General features: G+C 36.8%; 1 protein-coding gene across 4 annotated transcripts in view; it reads right to left on the bottom strand.

Moving 5' to 3' along the window:
• Positions 1–4,939: 4,939 nt before the first annotated feature.
• LOC128700170 (zinc finger protein ubi-d4) overlaps positions 4,940–19,227 on the bottom strand; it is a 68,820-nt gene continuing 54,532 nt past the window's right edge. For all 4 annotated transcript variants that reach the window (XM_053793164.2, XM_053793162.2, XM_053793163.2 and 1 more), the window contains 2 exons: positions 16,463–16,575; positions 4,940–15,529 (listed from right to left, as the gene is read on the bottom strand). In XM_053793164.2, the coding sequence (XP_053649139.1) occupies positions 15,401–15,529; positions 16,463–16,575 (242 nt within the window). In that variant the 3' untranslated portion in view covers positions 4,940–15,400. The remainder of the gene's footprint in view (positions 15,530–16,462; positions 16,576–19,227) is intronic.

Genomic DNA, 19,227 nt, shown 5'->3' on the forward strand with positions numbered 1-19,227 from the left:
AAGAAGTAGTTTGAATCCAGAGTTGGTTTTAAAGACTTTATACTGAGGAGCGCCAGTGATCTGGTACAGTAAATTTCCAGGACAGATAGTGGCGTGATCAGATTTAGAGTATTTGAGGTTAAGCGAGAAAGAATTGGGCTTGGAAGAGGTGGGGGCAGGGTAGGCCTTAGAAGCAGGAGTAGACAGAGTAGAGGCAGGTGTTGGCAGTAGAGGAGCGGTAAGGGAAAAGGAGGTGGAAGGCATTGCAGGCATCGTAAATTAGATGTGGGGGCCAATCCTGTGAGAAAAATTGGCTAGGCAAGTACGTGTGAAGTAGACACACGTACTTGCCTTGTTATAACTTTAAAGTTTCTTGTGGAGTCCGTCTCTGGAGGCACAGGACACTGAGGAGGTGAGCTGTAGCTTGATGGAGCACTGTGTGCCCTGAACTGGCTGTAAGGCGTGCAGACCACACGAACAGGCTTCAGACAGTAACAGGAGTGCAGAGGGAAGCTTCCTGCCCTTGGGTAGGCAGCCACCGACGCACCAATCCTGATGGTGAAGACGAAGGTCCAGTAACCACCACTCGGTGAAGAGAGCAACTCTGGCTGTGACCGATGAGGAGAGCCAGCACTAGCTGAATGGCGAGCAGACTTCACATACAGGCTGAGGCGTGGAGACTTCAGACAGCAACAGGAGTGCAGAGGGAGGCCTCCTGCCCTTGGGTAGGCAACCACTGACGCACCAATCCTGATGGTGAAGACGAAGGTCCAGTAACCACCACTCGGTGAGGAGATCAACTCTGGTTGTGAGCGAAGGAGAGCCAACACTAGCTGAATGGCGAGCAGACTTCACATACAGGCTGAGGCGTGGAGACTTCAGACAACGGCGATGAGAGGCAACACTGGCTGTATAGTGTGTAGACTACACGTAGTCTGGAGCGTGGAGGCTACAGATAGCAACAGGAGTGCAGAGGGAGGCTTCCTGCCCTTGGGTAGGCAACCACCGACGCACCAATCCTGAAGGTGAAGACGAAGGTTTAGTAACCACCACTCTGAGGATAGTCACACTCAACACGGGGTAATTAGAGAGCCGAGATCGTTCGTCGATGGAGCTGTGTGTCCAATGTGTGTGAGCGAAGCAGAAGAAAGAATCCTGGCGCTTATATAGTAACGTCAGGTGTAGCAGACGAGGGCATATTCACTGGTGGGCGGGATTCCCCAGTGGAAGTAGGTCCTTCCCAAAGAGATGGGTTAGTTGTTGTAGAGGTAGTTGTCCCTAGGTTGAGGGACTGATTACCTCATCTTCTGTACATAGTTCTACTGTCTTCAAGTTATGTCCTGGAATTTGTATTGATAAAGCCACTGGATGGCGAAACGTCTACAATAAAGATACCCAGATGTTGCACATGTGTCTTACTCTCATCTTGTCGGTATTATATACCATTCGTACACAACTTGTCAGACACTGCAACATCATGGAATCTTAATTCTGAGGACATGTACATAACCTTCACAACTACGACAACTACCTCTACAACAACTAACCCATCTCTTTGGGAAGGACCTACTTCCACTGGGGAATCCCGCCCACCAGTGAATTTGCCCTCGTCTGCTACACCTGACGTTACTATATAAGCGCCAGGATTCTTTCTTCTGCTTCAGAATCTCCACGACTATGGTGCTGTTCGCACTTACTCCTAGGTTGAGGGACTGATTACCTCATCTTCTGTACATAGTTCTACTGTCTTCAAGTTATGTCCTGGAATTTGTATTGATAAAGCCACTGGATGGCGATTATTATTATTATAATCAAGGGGGAAGCACTAAACCCGTAGGATTATACAGCGCCTATGGGGGGATGGAAGGCATTCAGGCTTAATTCAGGGAACTGGAGCACAGATCCAATTCCCTAGATCAAGAGCCCCTCACCAGCGTCAAGGAGCCTTCCTTGAGGGGACTGGATGGCGAAACGTCTACAATAAAGATACCCAGATGTTGCACATGTGTCTTACTCTCATCTTGTCGGTATTATATACCATTCGTACACAGCAAATGTTTTGTTGAACATCAAAATGGTATACAATACCGACAGGTTGTTAGGTAAGACACATATGCAACAGTTAGACAACTTTATTCCGAAACGTTTCGCCTACACAGTAGGCTTCTTCAGTCGAATACAGAAAGTAGGCAGGAACAGTAGAGATGTGAAGACGATGTAATCAGTCCATGATGGACTGAAGAAGCCTACTGTGTAGGCGAAACGTTTCGGAATAAAGTTGTCTAACTGTTGCATATGTGTCTTACCTAACAAATGTTTTGTTGAACATTAAAATGGTATAAAATACCGACAGATTGTTAGGTAAGACACATATGCAACAGTTAGGTATCTTTATTTTGAAACGTTTCGCCTACACAGTAGGCTTCTTCAGTCGAGTACAGAAAAGTTGATAGAAGCAGAAGATACTTGAAGACGATGTAATCAGTCCATCACCCTTAAAGTTTTGAGGTGGTCAGTCCCTCAGTCTGGAGAAGAGCATTGTTCCATTGTTCAGACAACGGAACAATGCTCTTCTCCAGACTGAGGGACTGACCACCTCAAAACTTTAAGGGTGATGGACTGATTACATCGTCTTCAAGTATCTTCTGCTTCTATCAACTTTTCTGTACTCGACTGAAGAAGCCTACTGTGTAGGCGAAACGTTTCAAAATAAAGATACCTAACTGTTGCATATGTGTCTTACCTAACAAATGTTTTGTTAGTGGGATGAATTGTAAAGGACCTGTGGAAAAATTAGGACTGAAGAAGCCACTCGTGGCGAAACGTTTCCTTTAATAAATGTCCTGAACTGTACATAAGTGTCTTTTTCCACATCTTGTCGGTATCACCATACCATTTCCTCACTGTAAAGGACCTGCCTAGTATGGGCCAACAGGCCTCCTGCAGTGGTCCTCCTTTATGTTCTTATGTCTGACTTTTTTTGGGTTATCCTGGGTTCTCTACACATATGCTGCTATGTATGATAATTCTATGTAACTGTGTTTGTGTATACCTGAATAAACTTACTTGTCTGAACCCCGGCAGAGTAACACACCTGCAACACACACCTGAGTCCACAATAACAGGCTTTATGTAGCCATAGGACTTTTTTTTGGTTATCCTGGAGGATAATTCAGTTGAAAATGAAATAATTATTACTATTGATAATTATCAAAACTAAGCACTAAACCCATAAGGGTCATACAGCGCTAGCAAGATAATTATACTTATGTGTGAGAAAGCATTATTATAATAAAAAAGAAGCGCTAAACTAGTAAGCTTATTTAGGCACATGTACATATACAATTATCATAGTGTATTATTATAATCAAAGCGCTAAACCGACAAGGGCCATGCAGCTATCATAGTGTAACTTACCTAGGATAACCCAAAAAAGTCAAAACAAGTGACTTATTTCCATTGGGATCTTGTGTATCTGTGCCTAAATAAACCTATGGTGCCTCGACCATCCGGGTTGCAGCAGGCAGGGTATGATGGCAGGGTATGTGGGGCAGATGTCTCAGGAAGAGAAACCTGAGGAGTGTACACAAATAACCTGCACATACGAAAATAAAACTAATGTTGTTCCAGTCCGACTTGGACCATTAACTATTATTATAATCATAAGGGGAGTGCTAAACCTGTAGGATTATACAGCACGTGGGGGTGGAAGGTATTCAGGCTCAATTCAGGGAACCGGAGCACAGATCCAATTCCCTAGATCAAGAGCCCCTCACCAACATCAAGGAGTCTTCCTTTATGGTACTGTGCCTCTCTTTATTGTTTACAAACCAGACGCTGTGTAGCCCTTGTGGCTTAGCGCTTCTTTTTGATTATAATAATAATACAAACCAGAGAAGATTCAACACAGATATTTAAGGCAGGGGTATGATTATTTTTACTACTACTATCAAAAGTAAGAGCTAACCCCCCAGTGGTCCTAGACAGGTGTAGGAAGACGTAGACCCCACAGCCATACTGTAGGTGCCAGTATTCTATTTGCATGGCTGACTTTTTTTTTTTACTTCTTTCAACAAACCGGCTATATCCCACTGAGGAGGGGTGGTCCAAAAAGAAAAACAAGTTTCTCTTAACTATAGTATTGTATACAAAAGGGGTTACTAGCCCCTTGCTCCCGGCATTTCTGTTCCACTTCAAATTAAGCATTAAAGCCAAAAAGGTCATAAAGCTTTATTTTTTTTTTCAACATGTCACCTGTCTCCCACCAAGGCAGGGTGACCCAAAAAGAAAGAAAAAACTTTTATCATTCAACACTTTCACCATCACTCAATCACTGTCTTTGCAGAGACACTTTATTTTTATAGTTTTTCTGTTGTGACCCAAATGAAAAAGTAACACGGATGTTAGGGTTCTTTTTTAAGATAGTCCAATTTGATCAAAATTTCAAAAAATCAAAATGTAAAAAATATTCATTGCATTGATAAATTTGCCGACACGAAATAAACCGGATGGGTACTATCCTGGCCATAAGATGCACCAGTAATTGAATTTCACTCTCTGCCTTTATCAAATTAAGAGCCATGTTACTGAGAGTTCGGGAAGTTATTTGAGCCATTCTAGGATGGTGGGAATGGGTTAAATAACTTTGGTTAGAGGACACCTGCACATGTGATTGTTTCTAGAATCTAGTGCTTGTTACCTCATACTGGGACTGAACATTAGAATTAGACTGTATGAGAGTTTTTTTGAGTTATAAGCACAATAAAAACAAAGTAGAAAGAAAAAAATTCAGGCAACCACTTAAAGGTTCCCAAATAAGCAATTGTCTTGCAAAATCAGGAAAAAAACAAAGTTTCATTGATGGATATAATGTACCTAAAAATGTACACATTTCACTGTGTGTCTGCATAGTGCAGTATTATATAACAGCTACACACCAAGATGTCAATAAAACTAGTCATGTATACAAAAATTTTATTGAATTATTCTTAAACTAGGAATGCTAACAAGCTACGACACATTGCATGATATCAATGCATAGCCCTGACAAAATAGCTAGCAGCATCATTCAAGTAGGGTAGACACTTGTACAAGCAGGTTGTGCATTCCTGCTTGTGAGATATGTGATTCTATTGTTGTGATCAATGAAAACTTTTAAACAAATTGAACCTAATGTGGTGAACATAAAACATAAGTTTGTGATTAACAGCATTTTCTTGTACCATGTGCATACAAGTATTTTTCAAACTGAATATGTCCATTTGATACAATATGTGAACATGTGTTAGTGTGTATGCGAGTGTATGTAATTACCTACTGAGTTTGTGGGGGCAAGCCACAGCTCTTGTCCCACTTGTTAACTTCTGACAGACCAATGTGAATTAGGTTTGTCCTATTTACTGTATTTTTGAGCCCCAGTATTTACTTCCACTGTCATTCCACTTCTTTACTACTCAAATGTTGATAAAGTGCTTTCCAATGTGGCTGTTGGGTGTAATATCCACAAATGTCCTTTCTCCTAATTCTTCCTCTGGTATCATATCTATACTTTATTAGATACACACCATGTATGTTTAAATCTGTTAATGTGTACCTGATTACTTCTGCACTAATATACTGTACAAGTTACTCGGAATAATATTTTCTACATATTATTCCTATGAATATTAAAAAAATTGAATTCCTGAAAATAATTTGTATAACACTAAAATTACCAGATATAATAAAGTACAGCATTCTGTCAGGCAAAAAAATTAACAAGCACTTTAAAGACTAAACTCACTAACAATGATTACAAAAATTATGGACTTTCTTAAATTCAGTAATGAATAGCGTTATGATTTTTGTGCACATAACCTTGGGTAAAATTACCTGAGAGGTAGCCACTGTTTGGGGGAAGCTTAAATTTTCATCAGAATATCTTTAACAAAATTATGACCTGAAAAAATCAACTTTATACGCTATATTTTCCAAACATAACACAGACTTATTGTATGATTAAAATATTCCTAGACTGAATATACATATTATGCAAGACAATAATTTGATTTGTTAACCTGGTGTCTTAAGACCAGCTCCCAAAGGGCACTGTACTGAATATTCAGTACCATGTAGTAGAGGGAGTACAGGTTGGCCATCATTAATCCAGCATCATTCAGACATGTAGTGTGCTGGATCAGTGAGTTTGTCGGATTACAGAGTAGTTAGGTTAGAATACACTTAATTAACCTATCAATAGAGACACCTTGTACTACATCTTCCTCATTTTCATCCCTGCTTTCTCCTCCACTGGTGTTCTGCTATGGATTTACAACCATCTGCACAATATCTGAGTCAGTATAATGATGGAATTTGAGTAAGTATAATGATGAAATTTGAAATTATGCTAGCCAAAATTAGTGCCGGACCGATGGAACCAGATAACTGATTGCCGGATTACTGATGACCAACCTGTACCATTACTGCTATGACACATTTCACAAGAAGGGACTGGTGTACATACCATGAATTTGTTCCCCAAAAGGTAAGACAGTCAAGCTAGGTTTTCTAGAACTGCTATTCAGGTGTTGCAAAAAGAATTGTGTAGAAACCCTGTTTGAAAGTTATGAGATGAGTTTTGAGTCTTCACTATTGCTTCCAATATTGTTCATAAAAAAAATTCTGCCCAAAAAAGAAATTATATATAAAAAATGTGAAACCTTGTAAGTGGGGTGCTTATATTAGGGGGTAGACACATGGAGGCTCAGCATTTGTGCAAAAGAATGACAGTTGTTGTAATAAGTCAATTTCAGCTAAAAGTTCATAGTACATTTGCATTAAAGAGCAGACTGAGTGTGTCAAGAAGCTGAAGATTTCAAAAATGATGTCTGGCATACTCTCTGATATAAGTCAACTGTTTGACTGTCAGCAATACTTGACAGTCTTCATTAAAAAAAAAAAAAAAAGTACTAGGCGTGTCTACACGAGATGTTGTGTTAGTTTCACGGGTCTAATACGTAACTATAAGAGTACTGTTTTAAAAGAGGAAATAAGGAAAGCGGAAAGGTACAACAGTAACTAATGAAAAGTCTGTTCAAAAAGTACTGGATAATTACTATCATAAATCATTAACATTCATGGAAAAATAAGGACTATGTTTATAAATGACTTAAGAAATCCCAAAAAGGCTTAGAATTTGAAAATTATAAAGAGGTAGTTTATTCATGGAGTGGCAAGAACCATAGATTTTATATTATTATTATTTTTCTTATTATTATAATCAAGTTAAGCACTTAACTTAGAAGGGTCATATAGTGCTTTAGTAAAGGGATACGAAAAAGTAGGAATCTGTGAAGGACAAGAGCGAGTGAGCGGTAGGGACGTGGAAGGAGAGGGATTAGTGGTGGTAGAGAAAAGTGCAAAAATAAAATTTAAATCAAAGTTGGTGCAGCAGGTTAGTTACTGTTAAAAAGACAGAAAGAGAGAGCATCAAAGGTGGGACTTTCAGTGAGGATGACAAGGTGAGTGAGTTTGGGAAGCAGAGACATCGAAAGTGAATCCTACAAACCCGCTGATAAACAAGACAATCTGTTAAGATATGGTGAACTGACTCATAGATTTCGTAATTTTCAAGGGGTAATTCAACGACTGGCTTTTTATAGAATAAGTTGGAACAAACACAAATTGACAACTCATTATTACCTAGCTTACAGGAAAAGAAAAACATCAGCTACACTATTGTCAAAAATGTTATGCATTTTTATCAAAAGCAATTTATGAGGTAAGAGATTAAGTCTTCAGATGACTTTTGAGAAAGCAACATTAGAAGTGGAATGAAAGGAAAACTGCCTAATGAGCTTTTAGACAATATTTCCGAATGTGATAACAATCACAACACAGCAAAAAAATTTTCAATGTGGGCACCTGTTGGTATATGTGTTGTACTCAACCTAAGTGTAGGAAGACATTATTAAAATCAGTGACTGGGCAAAAGGGAGGGAAGGGAAAGGAAGGGAGGACAATGACTCACCCACGTGTTAATAATTCGGGGAAGTAATGAATATGAAAATATAAGAAATGAGACATTGAAAGTTTACAGAAGACAATGAAAGATACTGACTAGATCATGAGCAGTGGGAGTGTTTTAAATGATGTAAGAGTGAATAAAAATACTGTATAGCGTTAAAAAAGAAGAAAAGGAAACAAGAAATTTGCTTAGTGTGCATGTGTATTCCCTTTGATTCCCTGTACTTTGTGTAAATTGTGAATATACAGAGATAAGAAAGACTACTGAACTTGATTAACCCCATTTTTTAGTGAAAACAAAATACCATCTATATTGTATCCACTATACTGTATATAATAGATAATTGAACTACAAATGGAAGGCCATGTTGATTTTGTGCTATGCATAAGCTGCATTATATTACATGCTGATACATTAGGAATTAGGTCCATCAGAAAATGTAAATAGTAAATGGATTGCCTTTTAATACATCTTCTGAATAGAGGCTTTAGGAACCCAAAACTTAACAAATCATACGGCTCTTGAATACCCTGACTTCTGATGTTTTGGTATAGTTAATTTGCTACAATTCTAGCACAATACATTAAATACGATTTGGTATGAATTCGCTATACTTAACCAGGGAAGGTGGATGATCTGCATAAGCATACCTAAAATTCAACTACAACCTGCATATACAGCACTTTCTAATTTTAACCTTACACAAAATACAAAATTCAACTTAATTTCTACAAAAATAGCTGTCCAAGAGTAATACAAAATAAACTTACACACAAAAATCCTGAAAAAAAAGCTTAAAATATTAAAGTTACAGTTCTCAGAGTCTATTTAAAGTTAGGAATGATGAGATTCAGCAGTGATAACTAAGAATCACCTTACATCATTCTACCTGAGCACAAATTAACCATGTCTGAAATCAGATGGAAAGTTTATTACACACCTGATAAGATTAAAATTTGCATAACCATTTACTGTTACCAATTCTTCTTATCCACTTCAATGTAGGACTGTGGACAGCTCAGATAAAATGCTATGTTTAGTTACTGTCAGATCACCGAGTATCTCGAGACAAATACTACATCGGTTTACTGTAATAAAAAACGATACCTAAATGAAAACTTTAGCTACCTTTGTGGTTTGGCTGAAAGAAAGCTTTGTATATGTCATTACCCAAATTTTTTTTATTAGTTCTATGCTAATAAAACCTTATGAGTGGGTAGGTTTGGTTATTATCAAGTTGCCACTATTTGTATGTGCTATTTTGCTTCATTAAAAAACATGGACAGTCTTTCTGGATTAATTTTGCAATAAACAGGCCATCTGATCAAGAATAGATTACACTCACTCTTGAGATATTAACTAAAAATAATCAAATAAAATTATGAATACAACCAAACCAAAAGAGTACAAAGTTTGTGATAATGACATATTCCATATACTGTACACAAAGAGACAAATGAAGGGTGCCTATTGTATGCCTCATTGTAATCCTCAAGCTTAGAGAGTCTGAATAAGATATAGTACAAAATCATGGCATTAGAGGGTAATCATATGACTAACTGCAATCTTCAGGGCTGCCATGTCATGGCTGAGGTAGAATAATGGCAAGCACTGTGGGAAAGAGAAATGGATCACTATTTTCACTGAAATTTTAAGTAATAATGTAAGATTTCTTTAACTATATAAACAGTTATGTAAAAAAAATATTACTATGTAAAACAGTTTCCTCTTATATTTATTTATTTTATAGTTTTAAGAGTAATACACTACAACAACATAATCCAGATTATGAAACAGTACATGCAAATAGTTGATAATCCACTTCAATTTCCCGACCCAGACAGGTACTGACAGTAGGACATAATTTCTATGTGAAGACCAAGTTGATTAATATACAGTTTATGCCCTGATATATAGTTGCATGTATGAAAGTGAAGGAGATGCAATCTTCACTTTTTTAAAAACTATGTGAAATGCATGACAATACCAAAAAATGCAATCATTAATTAGTAAATATTTTATGCCATGTCCATACAGAACATCAAAAGATTGTAACCCTAGGAGACCCTGACTTCCGTGTAAGCTGTGTACGAGACAATACATATTACCTTTTCCTCTAAAAAAAAAAAAATCACAGTTCGGGGTTAGAGATTCATAAGGGCAATGTGCTAATGTTCATAAATAATGCATTTGTAAATTCAGTTATAAAATATGGAGAGACAATTAAGCCATAAAACTGTCATTCAGCAAAAAGCAATTATATTTATATAATACAATTCATTAGTTTGTTAGGTTTAAAGCTTAAAGACTGTAAGAGGGCTGTTGAAGCCAAATTTCACCTGTACACTAACATCAGATATAATTTAATTCCTGAAATAGGGATTAAATAAACTCTCAGGGAATATACAGCGAAAGATACAAACATACCTGTGTGTGTGTGTGTATATATATACCCTGTATATATAATTAGGGAATATATTTTTTATATTTTTAGTACTGTAATTATCCACCTGATCTGTGTGTGTGAATGTGGGATGTATGGCATCTCTAGCTCTTGGTTCCACAAATTAACCTTTGCCTGGTTAACATGAAATAGCCTGATCATGTTAGCTTTTAAATGCCTGTACAGAGTCTGCTTCCAGTTACTGTCCAGGTCAGTGTATTTATTTACCACTCTTATGTTGAAAAAGTATTTTCTATATCCTTGTGATCTATTATGTAGCTTTCATCCAGGCCTTACTAGTCAAGCTTACTCTGATACAGTGTCAATCTTTGTCTACTCTGTTTGATTCTTAGAATATGCACGTAGTCACGAATGGCTCTATTTTTATTCTTCAGAATTATCGTAATTTTATTTTTTGACCTAATTGTGTCTCCCTCTAACACAGGTTTTTAATTTCTGTAATGCAAACATTCTACTGAATTTCAACTTTTTACTACTCTTATGATGTAATACCTCAAAATTTCTTATCTACTACAGTAAAAATATTATTGAGAAAAAAAAATTACCAAGTATTCTTAAACTTCTATAACACAAATTTTTTTTGTGATTAAAGTTTTCATCATTTATGAACACCGCCTATAAAAAGGTCGAGATCCTGAAACATTGCTTGAGAACATACACATTTCTAAGGATAGTAAGGAAAGAGCAAGAAAATTATAAATCATAAAGTACTTGGAACAACAAAACCTGTCTACTAATTAGCGACTAGTTACAGAGTTTAATGCCGAGGACTCAAATATCATTCAAGTATTGCTTCATAATATCGACCAAAGAAAATAACCTATTAGAAGCAATGGGTATAATGTTATAAAAGAGTGTATTTTTTATATATATCTACAGGATGCTGCTGCTGTAGGAACAGAACCGGACACAATGTTTGCAGTTAACTGCTGTTTAGTTATCAGGATAAACTTATCCTATTTTGTCTTAGCCAGCTCATATTTTGATTTTCTCAAATGCACCAAATTGAAAATTTCCAGTACAGGAACACTGTTTTTTACCTGTGGTTATTACAGTATTTACCTAAATACAGTATCTACTAATAAATGACAATGAAGAACTATCATTAACTTAATAGTGGGGAAATACAGCATAGTGCTCGGTAATGCATAGTACTAGGTACATACGTAGTTGTGTACGCATTTATGTCATGTTTATATAAAAGTTAGTAATGTACCTGGGTAACATCTGCAGCTTCGCAGACAAACTAGCACTAGTTTACCTAGAGAACTGATATCCTCTTATCTTGTTTGGCATTCATTTTAAATGAGATGATGATGATGAGCATCTGTTTACCTGTACTTAGGATAAATCTGTGGATGAATTTTTAAGGCATGACAGAGGATTACATATATCCTGAATATGACATTCATAACATATATATACCTGTATGTATGTATGCATGTATGTATGTATGTGTGCATGTATTTTTTTTTTTTTAACACACCGGTCATCTCCCACTGAGGTAGTGTGACCTATAACAGTAGAAACACTTTCATCACTCATTCCACCTTTTTTTTTGTGTCAGAGACACACTGATACTACAGTTCAATACTACATATATTCCCACCCCCTCCTTCGGAGTGCAGGCACTGTACTTCCCACCTTCAGGACTTCAGTCCAGCTAACTGATTTCCCTGAATCTCTTCATAAATGTTACCTTGCTCATACTCCAACAACTCGTCAAGTCCCAAAGACCATTTGCCTCTCCTCTCTCCTAGCATGTGTGCGTGAGAATGTTAGACAGGAGTGAGCAGAGGCAAATGACTTTTGGGACTTGAAGAGCTGTTGGAGTGTGAGCAAGGTAACACTTGTGAAGGAATTCAGGGAAACCAGCTAGCCAGACTGGAGTCCTGGAGGTGGGAAGTACAGTGCCTGCACTCTGAAGGACAGGTGGGGACATTTGAAGTTTTGGGGGGCACCTGAACTATGGTATCGGTACACCTCTGACAATGAGGTGTGAATGAGGAGTGAATGATAATGAAAGTGTTTCTTTTTTGGGTCACTCTGCCATGGTGGGATACAGCTGGTTTGTTGAAAAAGAGGGTATTAATGTGTATGTATGACTGTATGTATGAATGTATATAAGTATATGTATGTATATATGTATATATATATAATGTATTCTTCAGTCAAATCTTGATTAAATGTAGTTTTTGTGGTTGGCACATCAGTGACTCTGCATGGTAAAAAAATATGTCCTGTTAAAGAAATATCTGTTATTAATACAAACAAGCAATGCATATATGTAATGAAATTCTGGAAGAGCCATTGCTGTTGGTACGGTATACAAATATTTTTACATGTGGCCTGAAGCCAATAGTGGCAGAGGATGAAGGTGATTGCTGAAAGATACACAGACAATCTTTGCAGGTCTTAGTAGTAAAGGGCACCAAGACTTTTATAATCAAGAACAGCTAATGGGACACTGCATTACCCATGATGCCTTGATAATGTTCTTATGGAATAGCTCCAAATTAACGTAAAATGTGGTATGAGCATAAGCCTCAATATCTGATACCATGGACACTACTTTTGACTAACTGGATCAAGAAAATTAGAGGCATTGACAAAGCCACAATTCCAAAGAAATTCTTAATAGCAACAAATACATCAGTAACACAAGTTCTCCAATATAGCTTAAAATATTGTATTTGTGCCTTAAGTATCACACTAAATATTTTGTTTCCTATTTACTAAAGATCTGTCAAACAATGGTCCTTTATATAGATATACATATACTGTAGAATCTAATAACAGCATATGAGCTAAAACCGAAGTCTGAGTTTCAATTGTAACTTTATATTTCACAAAAGGTAAAAAATACTTATGGAATATGATTATGTATTCAAGCATTCCCAATGAAAGTAATGGATGAATATTTTCAATTCAAGCTTTTTTTTTTTTTTTGGCTACAGGTGATAATCTATACTTCATGTTGTCAACTTTAAGATCACATTAAGAAACTTTAGGAACACTTTAACCCTGGAAAACCTTCAAATGGGACAAGGTTGAAGGATGATAACACCCTGCTTATCCTGTATTGGTCACTAAATCTGAAGGCAAGAGTCTTCATGTACATTTCATCAAAACATGCAATAAAAAACTAATTCTAATTACAGTATTAAAGATGACATACTATCCAAACTAATCAGTCAATGTCCAGAAGAGGGATTTTCAGTGCATATAACTGGTTGACTGTATGTTTGTTAGTAATACTTGGTGGGTTCTGAAGTTACCACATTTATTAGTAAACTCAACTGTAACTACTTCTACCAGTTACTTACTATAGCTGCCAGTCTTGATAACATGAACCAATTACTAAGTTAATATCGCTGTAGATCTTGATAAAATAAACCAATTGAAGCAAACAATGACAAAATTTTTTGCACAAAATGTAGATGAAGCTGTTCATTGTTAACCTAGAATTTGGAAAGGAACCTTCAGATGCTATCTCAGTCTGCACTGTACCACTGTCAAGCCATGACTTGACAATGGTCCATGATGGATCAAAAGATCGCATAAAGTTTCCATTCCAAACTGAGGTGGAACGAATTGTTTTGCCTATCGTTTTGTTACTTTTATTCTTCAGCTGAACACAAATAGTGACCATCATAATGTGCGTAAATAAACGCTGTCAGTACTTTACTCATTGAATGACCTTGAGATTGTGTAGTAATTTTATTACTATGGCTGATTTTTTCAAATCTGGATGGACTTATTTAGCATATTTATTTCTTAAAATGTATCAGAAAGGAATAATACTGAATATACTTTACACAAATGAGCTGTAATTCTAGTAACTAGAGAATATACATGTAAAAAGTAACTGCTTTGGTGTTTGTTAATTATACTAACACACAGAGAGCTCTAGCATATATCTGGGGTACTGCAGTCGTTTCTTCAAAACACAAATGGCTAGAGTTGTAGTGATGCCACAAAAGTTCTCTTCAGGCAATATTTAAAAGAGCAAATAGTTTATCAAGATACATATAAGAATTTTTATGTACATTAACCTGCAAACTCTTTAATGGACCAACAATTAACATGTAATTGAAAAATAATTCAAAATAAAAATAATGGTACACGAACAGATCTGTGTTACATCAAATACCTGTCCGTACCTGCAAGTTATATGCTTTATTACAAAATGACTTCTAGTTTAAATAGTAGGCACAGTTTAAAGTTGCCTCCTGAACCTATTACTTTCTTATGTAATTTGTGCAACAATGCATTTGTGAAAAAACATGTTGAACAATGCATTAAGATGCCATTTTCATTTATATTCTACTGGCACAATGATTCTTTTGTTGCTTACATATGATCTTAATTCTAAATTACCATCTAAACCAGTGATCAGTTTGGATACAATAAACCATTCTATTTATATGCTAAACAGATCATAAAGTTATTATCTGTTAAATAAACCCCAAGTAAAAAAATTACAACTAAGGTATTTACAATCTTATGGGATAAGATAATTGTATTAAATATTGTTACCAATATTCCCACACTCCCTGAGGAAATGACAACTAAGCATGACCCACAACCATTCTTTGTTTGTTACGCAAGTACCTACTGTATATGCATCATAAATTGCTATAAATTGTATCATTTCCCTGGGATATAAATATGATGCAAACTTTTTCTTATTTCAACTCCATATAAATATTTTGCAGAATGAAAACAAAAATAAATAATATTGAGAAATTTAAATTTTACTGTAGTGCTTTATACTTGGTTTCTTCTGAAAGAAAACATCCTAAGTCTTATATACACTACTGAGAGCTTACCCATTGTACAGGAAAAATGCAATCTACTGCTGCATTTAATTTTCACATAATCACATGATTCTGTGATTTGTATTTTAAGTTAAACATTCTGTTGCTGTGATGACAGAATTCTCCCCAATTTTATTTAGCATGGAACTCTTGCAAGCACAAGCAACATGACCATTCCCCTTCAGGTGGCTCTGACAGAGGTGGCTCAAGGCAGTATAAGTGGTATCCCCGGTCGCAGTCATCACAAAACAGCAGCTGATCCTGTGGGAAGGTGATATTTTCAGTTATACTACTGAATAACATACAAACTGAAAAAAATGACAAATAGGTAAAGTAAAAATACATAGCAAAGCTATGTGCGGATTTCATAAAACTCACACTCGTGCAAAATGAAAAAAACAAGGTTGACTTCGTATCCAGAGCTTAATGACGTAGCTTAGCTTCATCCCAATGCTAATCATTGATAATGGAGTTTTCCATGCTGTGTTTGATCACTGGCATGTTATAAGCCATTATGGCACTTTAATACAAAAAGTATAAACACAGTAGCAATAGGATGTTCCTACTATGGCAATTAGATTTCTATAGACTGGGCTGATTTTGCAACTGTGAAAAAAGGTTGCATTTTTCTTGAAACTAAAAGTTATTGGAACCTATGACATCGTCAAGGACTGATGTATATCATTTATTCCTATCATGTACAAAGGTCACAATTATCATATTGACATTTTTTATGAACTCCAGATACACAAAATGAATAACAGTGTGAACATAACACAACCTTGATATACTACATATACAGACATTGCATGACACTGACATTGACACAACGTTTACTTTGCGGAAGCTCTTTACAGCGTAACAAAATTCCTTCCACTATTTATATGTTTAATATAATCCAGTCTCTCCCAGTTTACCATATGTCATCTTAGTAGGATGACAGAATGCAGCGGTACCAGTTTTCTCTAATGCTATTGTGGAAACTAGCAATTACCTATCTTTTCACACAATCTTTGCCATCATTCCAGTACATGTATTCTAGAAAGTTTTATAAAAAATTTCCAAATTTATTTTCAAGTTTATAATAGTTTCATGAATATAGAAAAGATGAAAAAACATCAGCCCTCCTCTAACCATGTACAGTAGACGGCACAATAAGTGTAACAGCGTATTGTAAAGTATATTAACACTTACGTCATTCTCTGATGTACCACAAAGAGTGCAGGTCTTACACTCTATACACTGCCAACGATATTTCACAACACTTTTCATCATATTAGATGTAAATTGTAGACATGTTGGATGACCTGTGAAGAAAATATCAATCATTGTAGGTTACAGTACAACTCTTCGGGCAATAAATTTTAAAGTACTTTTCTATTTGCATTTCATAAAAGTGAGTCCTTTTGAAACTTTTGGTTCTGAAAGAGTAATGCATTCATAAGTAATCCAGAGTCAACAGATTAATAATATTACTTATCAGTATTAGTGAAGACTTAAAATGGCAGTAATAATGATATCTTAACATTTTCCAGGAAGGCAAAGCAACTTAAAGAAAGATTTTCACTATCACTAGTTTTCTGTGTCTTTTCAGAGATGCATAGACATCACAAATCCAATGATGCTCCAAACCAACATACCAGTCCATCTTCCAGAGTGCAGGTACTGTATTTCCCATCTCTATTATTCAAGTTCAGTGAACTGGTTTCCTTGAGTCCTTTCAAAGATGTAATTTTGCTCACACTCCAACAACACATTAAATGCCAAAAAATTGCTGATTACACTTTTTTTTTAACACATCGATCGTTTCCCACCGAGGCAGGGTGACCCAAAAAAGAAACACTTTCACCATCATTCACACATAATCAGTATCTTTGCAGAGGCGCTCATATACAACAGTTTAGATGTAATTAGACTTCTGTTACACCCTCCTCCTAACCATTTCGGGGACATTCCCTACAACATGTTCTCTTCGTCAGCCTGTCATGTTCAATCATTTATGAATGATAAAGCAATATTAACACTTCTCTTCCCCCTCTCCACTCTCTCAATTATACCTTTCATACCAACATGCTATCTTATTTCTTCACTCATTCTCTGCATAATTTTCATACAACTCATTTATACTTAACCCTTTCAGGGTTTCCGACGTACTAGTACGGCTTACGCACAAGGGTTATTGACGTACTAGAACACCTAAATTCTAGTGCCTTCAAATCTAGCAAGAGAAAGCTGGTAGGCCTACATATGAAAGAATGGGTCCACGTGGTCAGTGTGCGCAGTATAAAAAAAATCCTGCAGAACACAGTATGTAATGGGGAAAAAAAAACTTTGACCGTTTTTTTGGATTAAAACAGCGACTTTGCACTGTATTTTTGTATGGTATTTATTGTTGTATTCTAGCTTTCCTGGTCTCATTTTATAGAATGGAAGACATATTACATAAATTGAGATGATTTTGATTGGTTTCACAATGAAAAGTACCTTGAAATTGAGCTCAAAGTAGCAGAAATGTTCAATTTTTACCAAAGTTCAAAAGTAAACAAATCATGCCAAGCGTCCAATACACGTCAACTGGCGAGTCCAATATTCTTTCACAAGTGCGCTGATATTATTTATACCATTTCTACACTGATGCAGTAGTCTGCATAGCAGGAAATCTTCCATTTTTTGTGAGAATAAAAATTCAAAGTGGAAAGCAAAAGAAATGTAAGAGGGGCCTGGGGACCTGACTAACGAACAGAGAACTTGTTATTTTAGTGCCAGGAATGTCTGTCTTGTTTATTCTGAACCCTATTTGGAAATTGGCATCTTCTGAAATTTGTGTAAAATTGGCAAAATTGCCAATTTCTAACCACTTTATTGGATAGTTGAAATTGGTAAATGGGTGGTTTCTTGTACTCATTCGATAGAAAAAATGGAGTTCTAGCGAAATAAATATGATTTTTGTCGACTAGTACACAGGATTTTTTTTTTATTTATTATCACACCGGCCGATTCCCACCAAGGCAGGGTGGCCCGAAAAAGAAAAACTTTCACCATCATTCACTCCATCACTGTCTTGCCAGAAGGGTGCTTTACACTACAGTTTTTAAACTGCAACATTAACACCCCTCCTTCAGAGTGCAGGCACTGTACTTCCCATCTCCAGGACTCAAGTCCGGCCTGCCGGTTTCCCTGAATCCCTTCATAAATGTTACTTTGCTCACACTCCAACAGCACGTCAAGTATTAAAAACCATTTGTCTCCATTCACTCCTATCAAACACGCTCACGCATGCCTGCTGGAAGTCCAAGCCCCTCGCACACAAAACCTCCTTTACCCCCTCCCTCCAACCCTTCCTAGGCCGACCCCTACCCCGCCTTCCTTCCACTACAGACTGATACACTCTTGAAGTCATTCTGTTTCGCTCCATTCTCTCTACATGTCCGAACCACCTCAACAACCCTTCCTCAGCCCTCTGGACAACAGTTTTGGTAATCCCGCACCTCCTCCTAACTTCCAAACTACGAATTCTCTGCATTATATTCACACCACACATTGCCCTCAGACATGACATCTCCACTGCCTCCAGCCTTCTCCTCGCTGCAACATTCATCACCCACGCTTCACACCCATACAAGAGCGTTGGTAAAACTATACTCTCATACATTCCCCTCTTTGCCTCCAAGGACAAAGTTCCTTGTCTCCACAGACTCCTAAGTGCACCACTCACTCTTTTTCCCTCATCAATTCTATGATTCACCTCATCTTTCATAGACCCATCCGCTGACACGTCCACTCCCAAATATCTGAATACGTTCACCTCCTCCATACTCTCTCCCTCCAATCTGATATTCAATCTTTCATCACCTAATCTTTTTGTTATCCTCATAACCTTACTCTTTCCTGTATTCACCTTTAATTTTCTTCTTTTGCACACCCTACCAAATTCATCCACCAATCTCTGCAACTTCTCT

The sequence above is a fragment of the Cherax quadricarinatus genome, chromosome 74 (assembly GCF_038502225.1).
Source record: "Cherax quadricarinatus isolate ZL_2023a chromosome 74, ASM3850222v1, whole genome shotgun sequence".
In the NCBI taxonomy this organism is placed as follows: Eukaryota; Metazoa; Arthropoda; class Malacostraca; order Decapoda; family Parastacidae; genus Cherax; species Cherax quadricarinatus.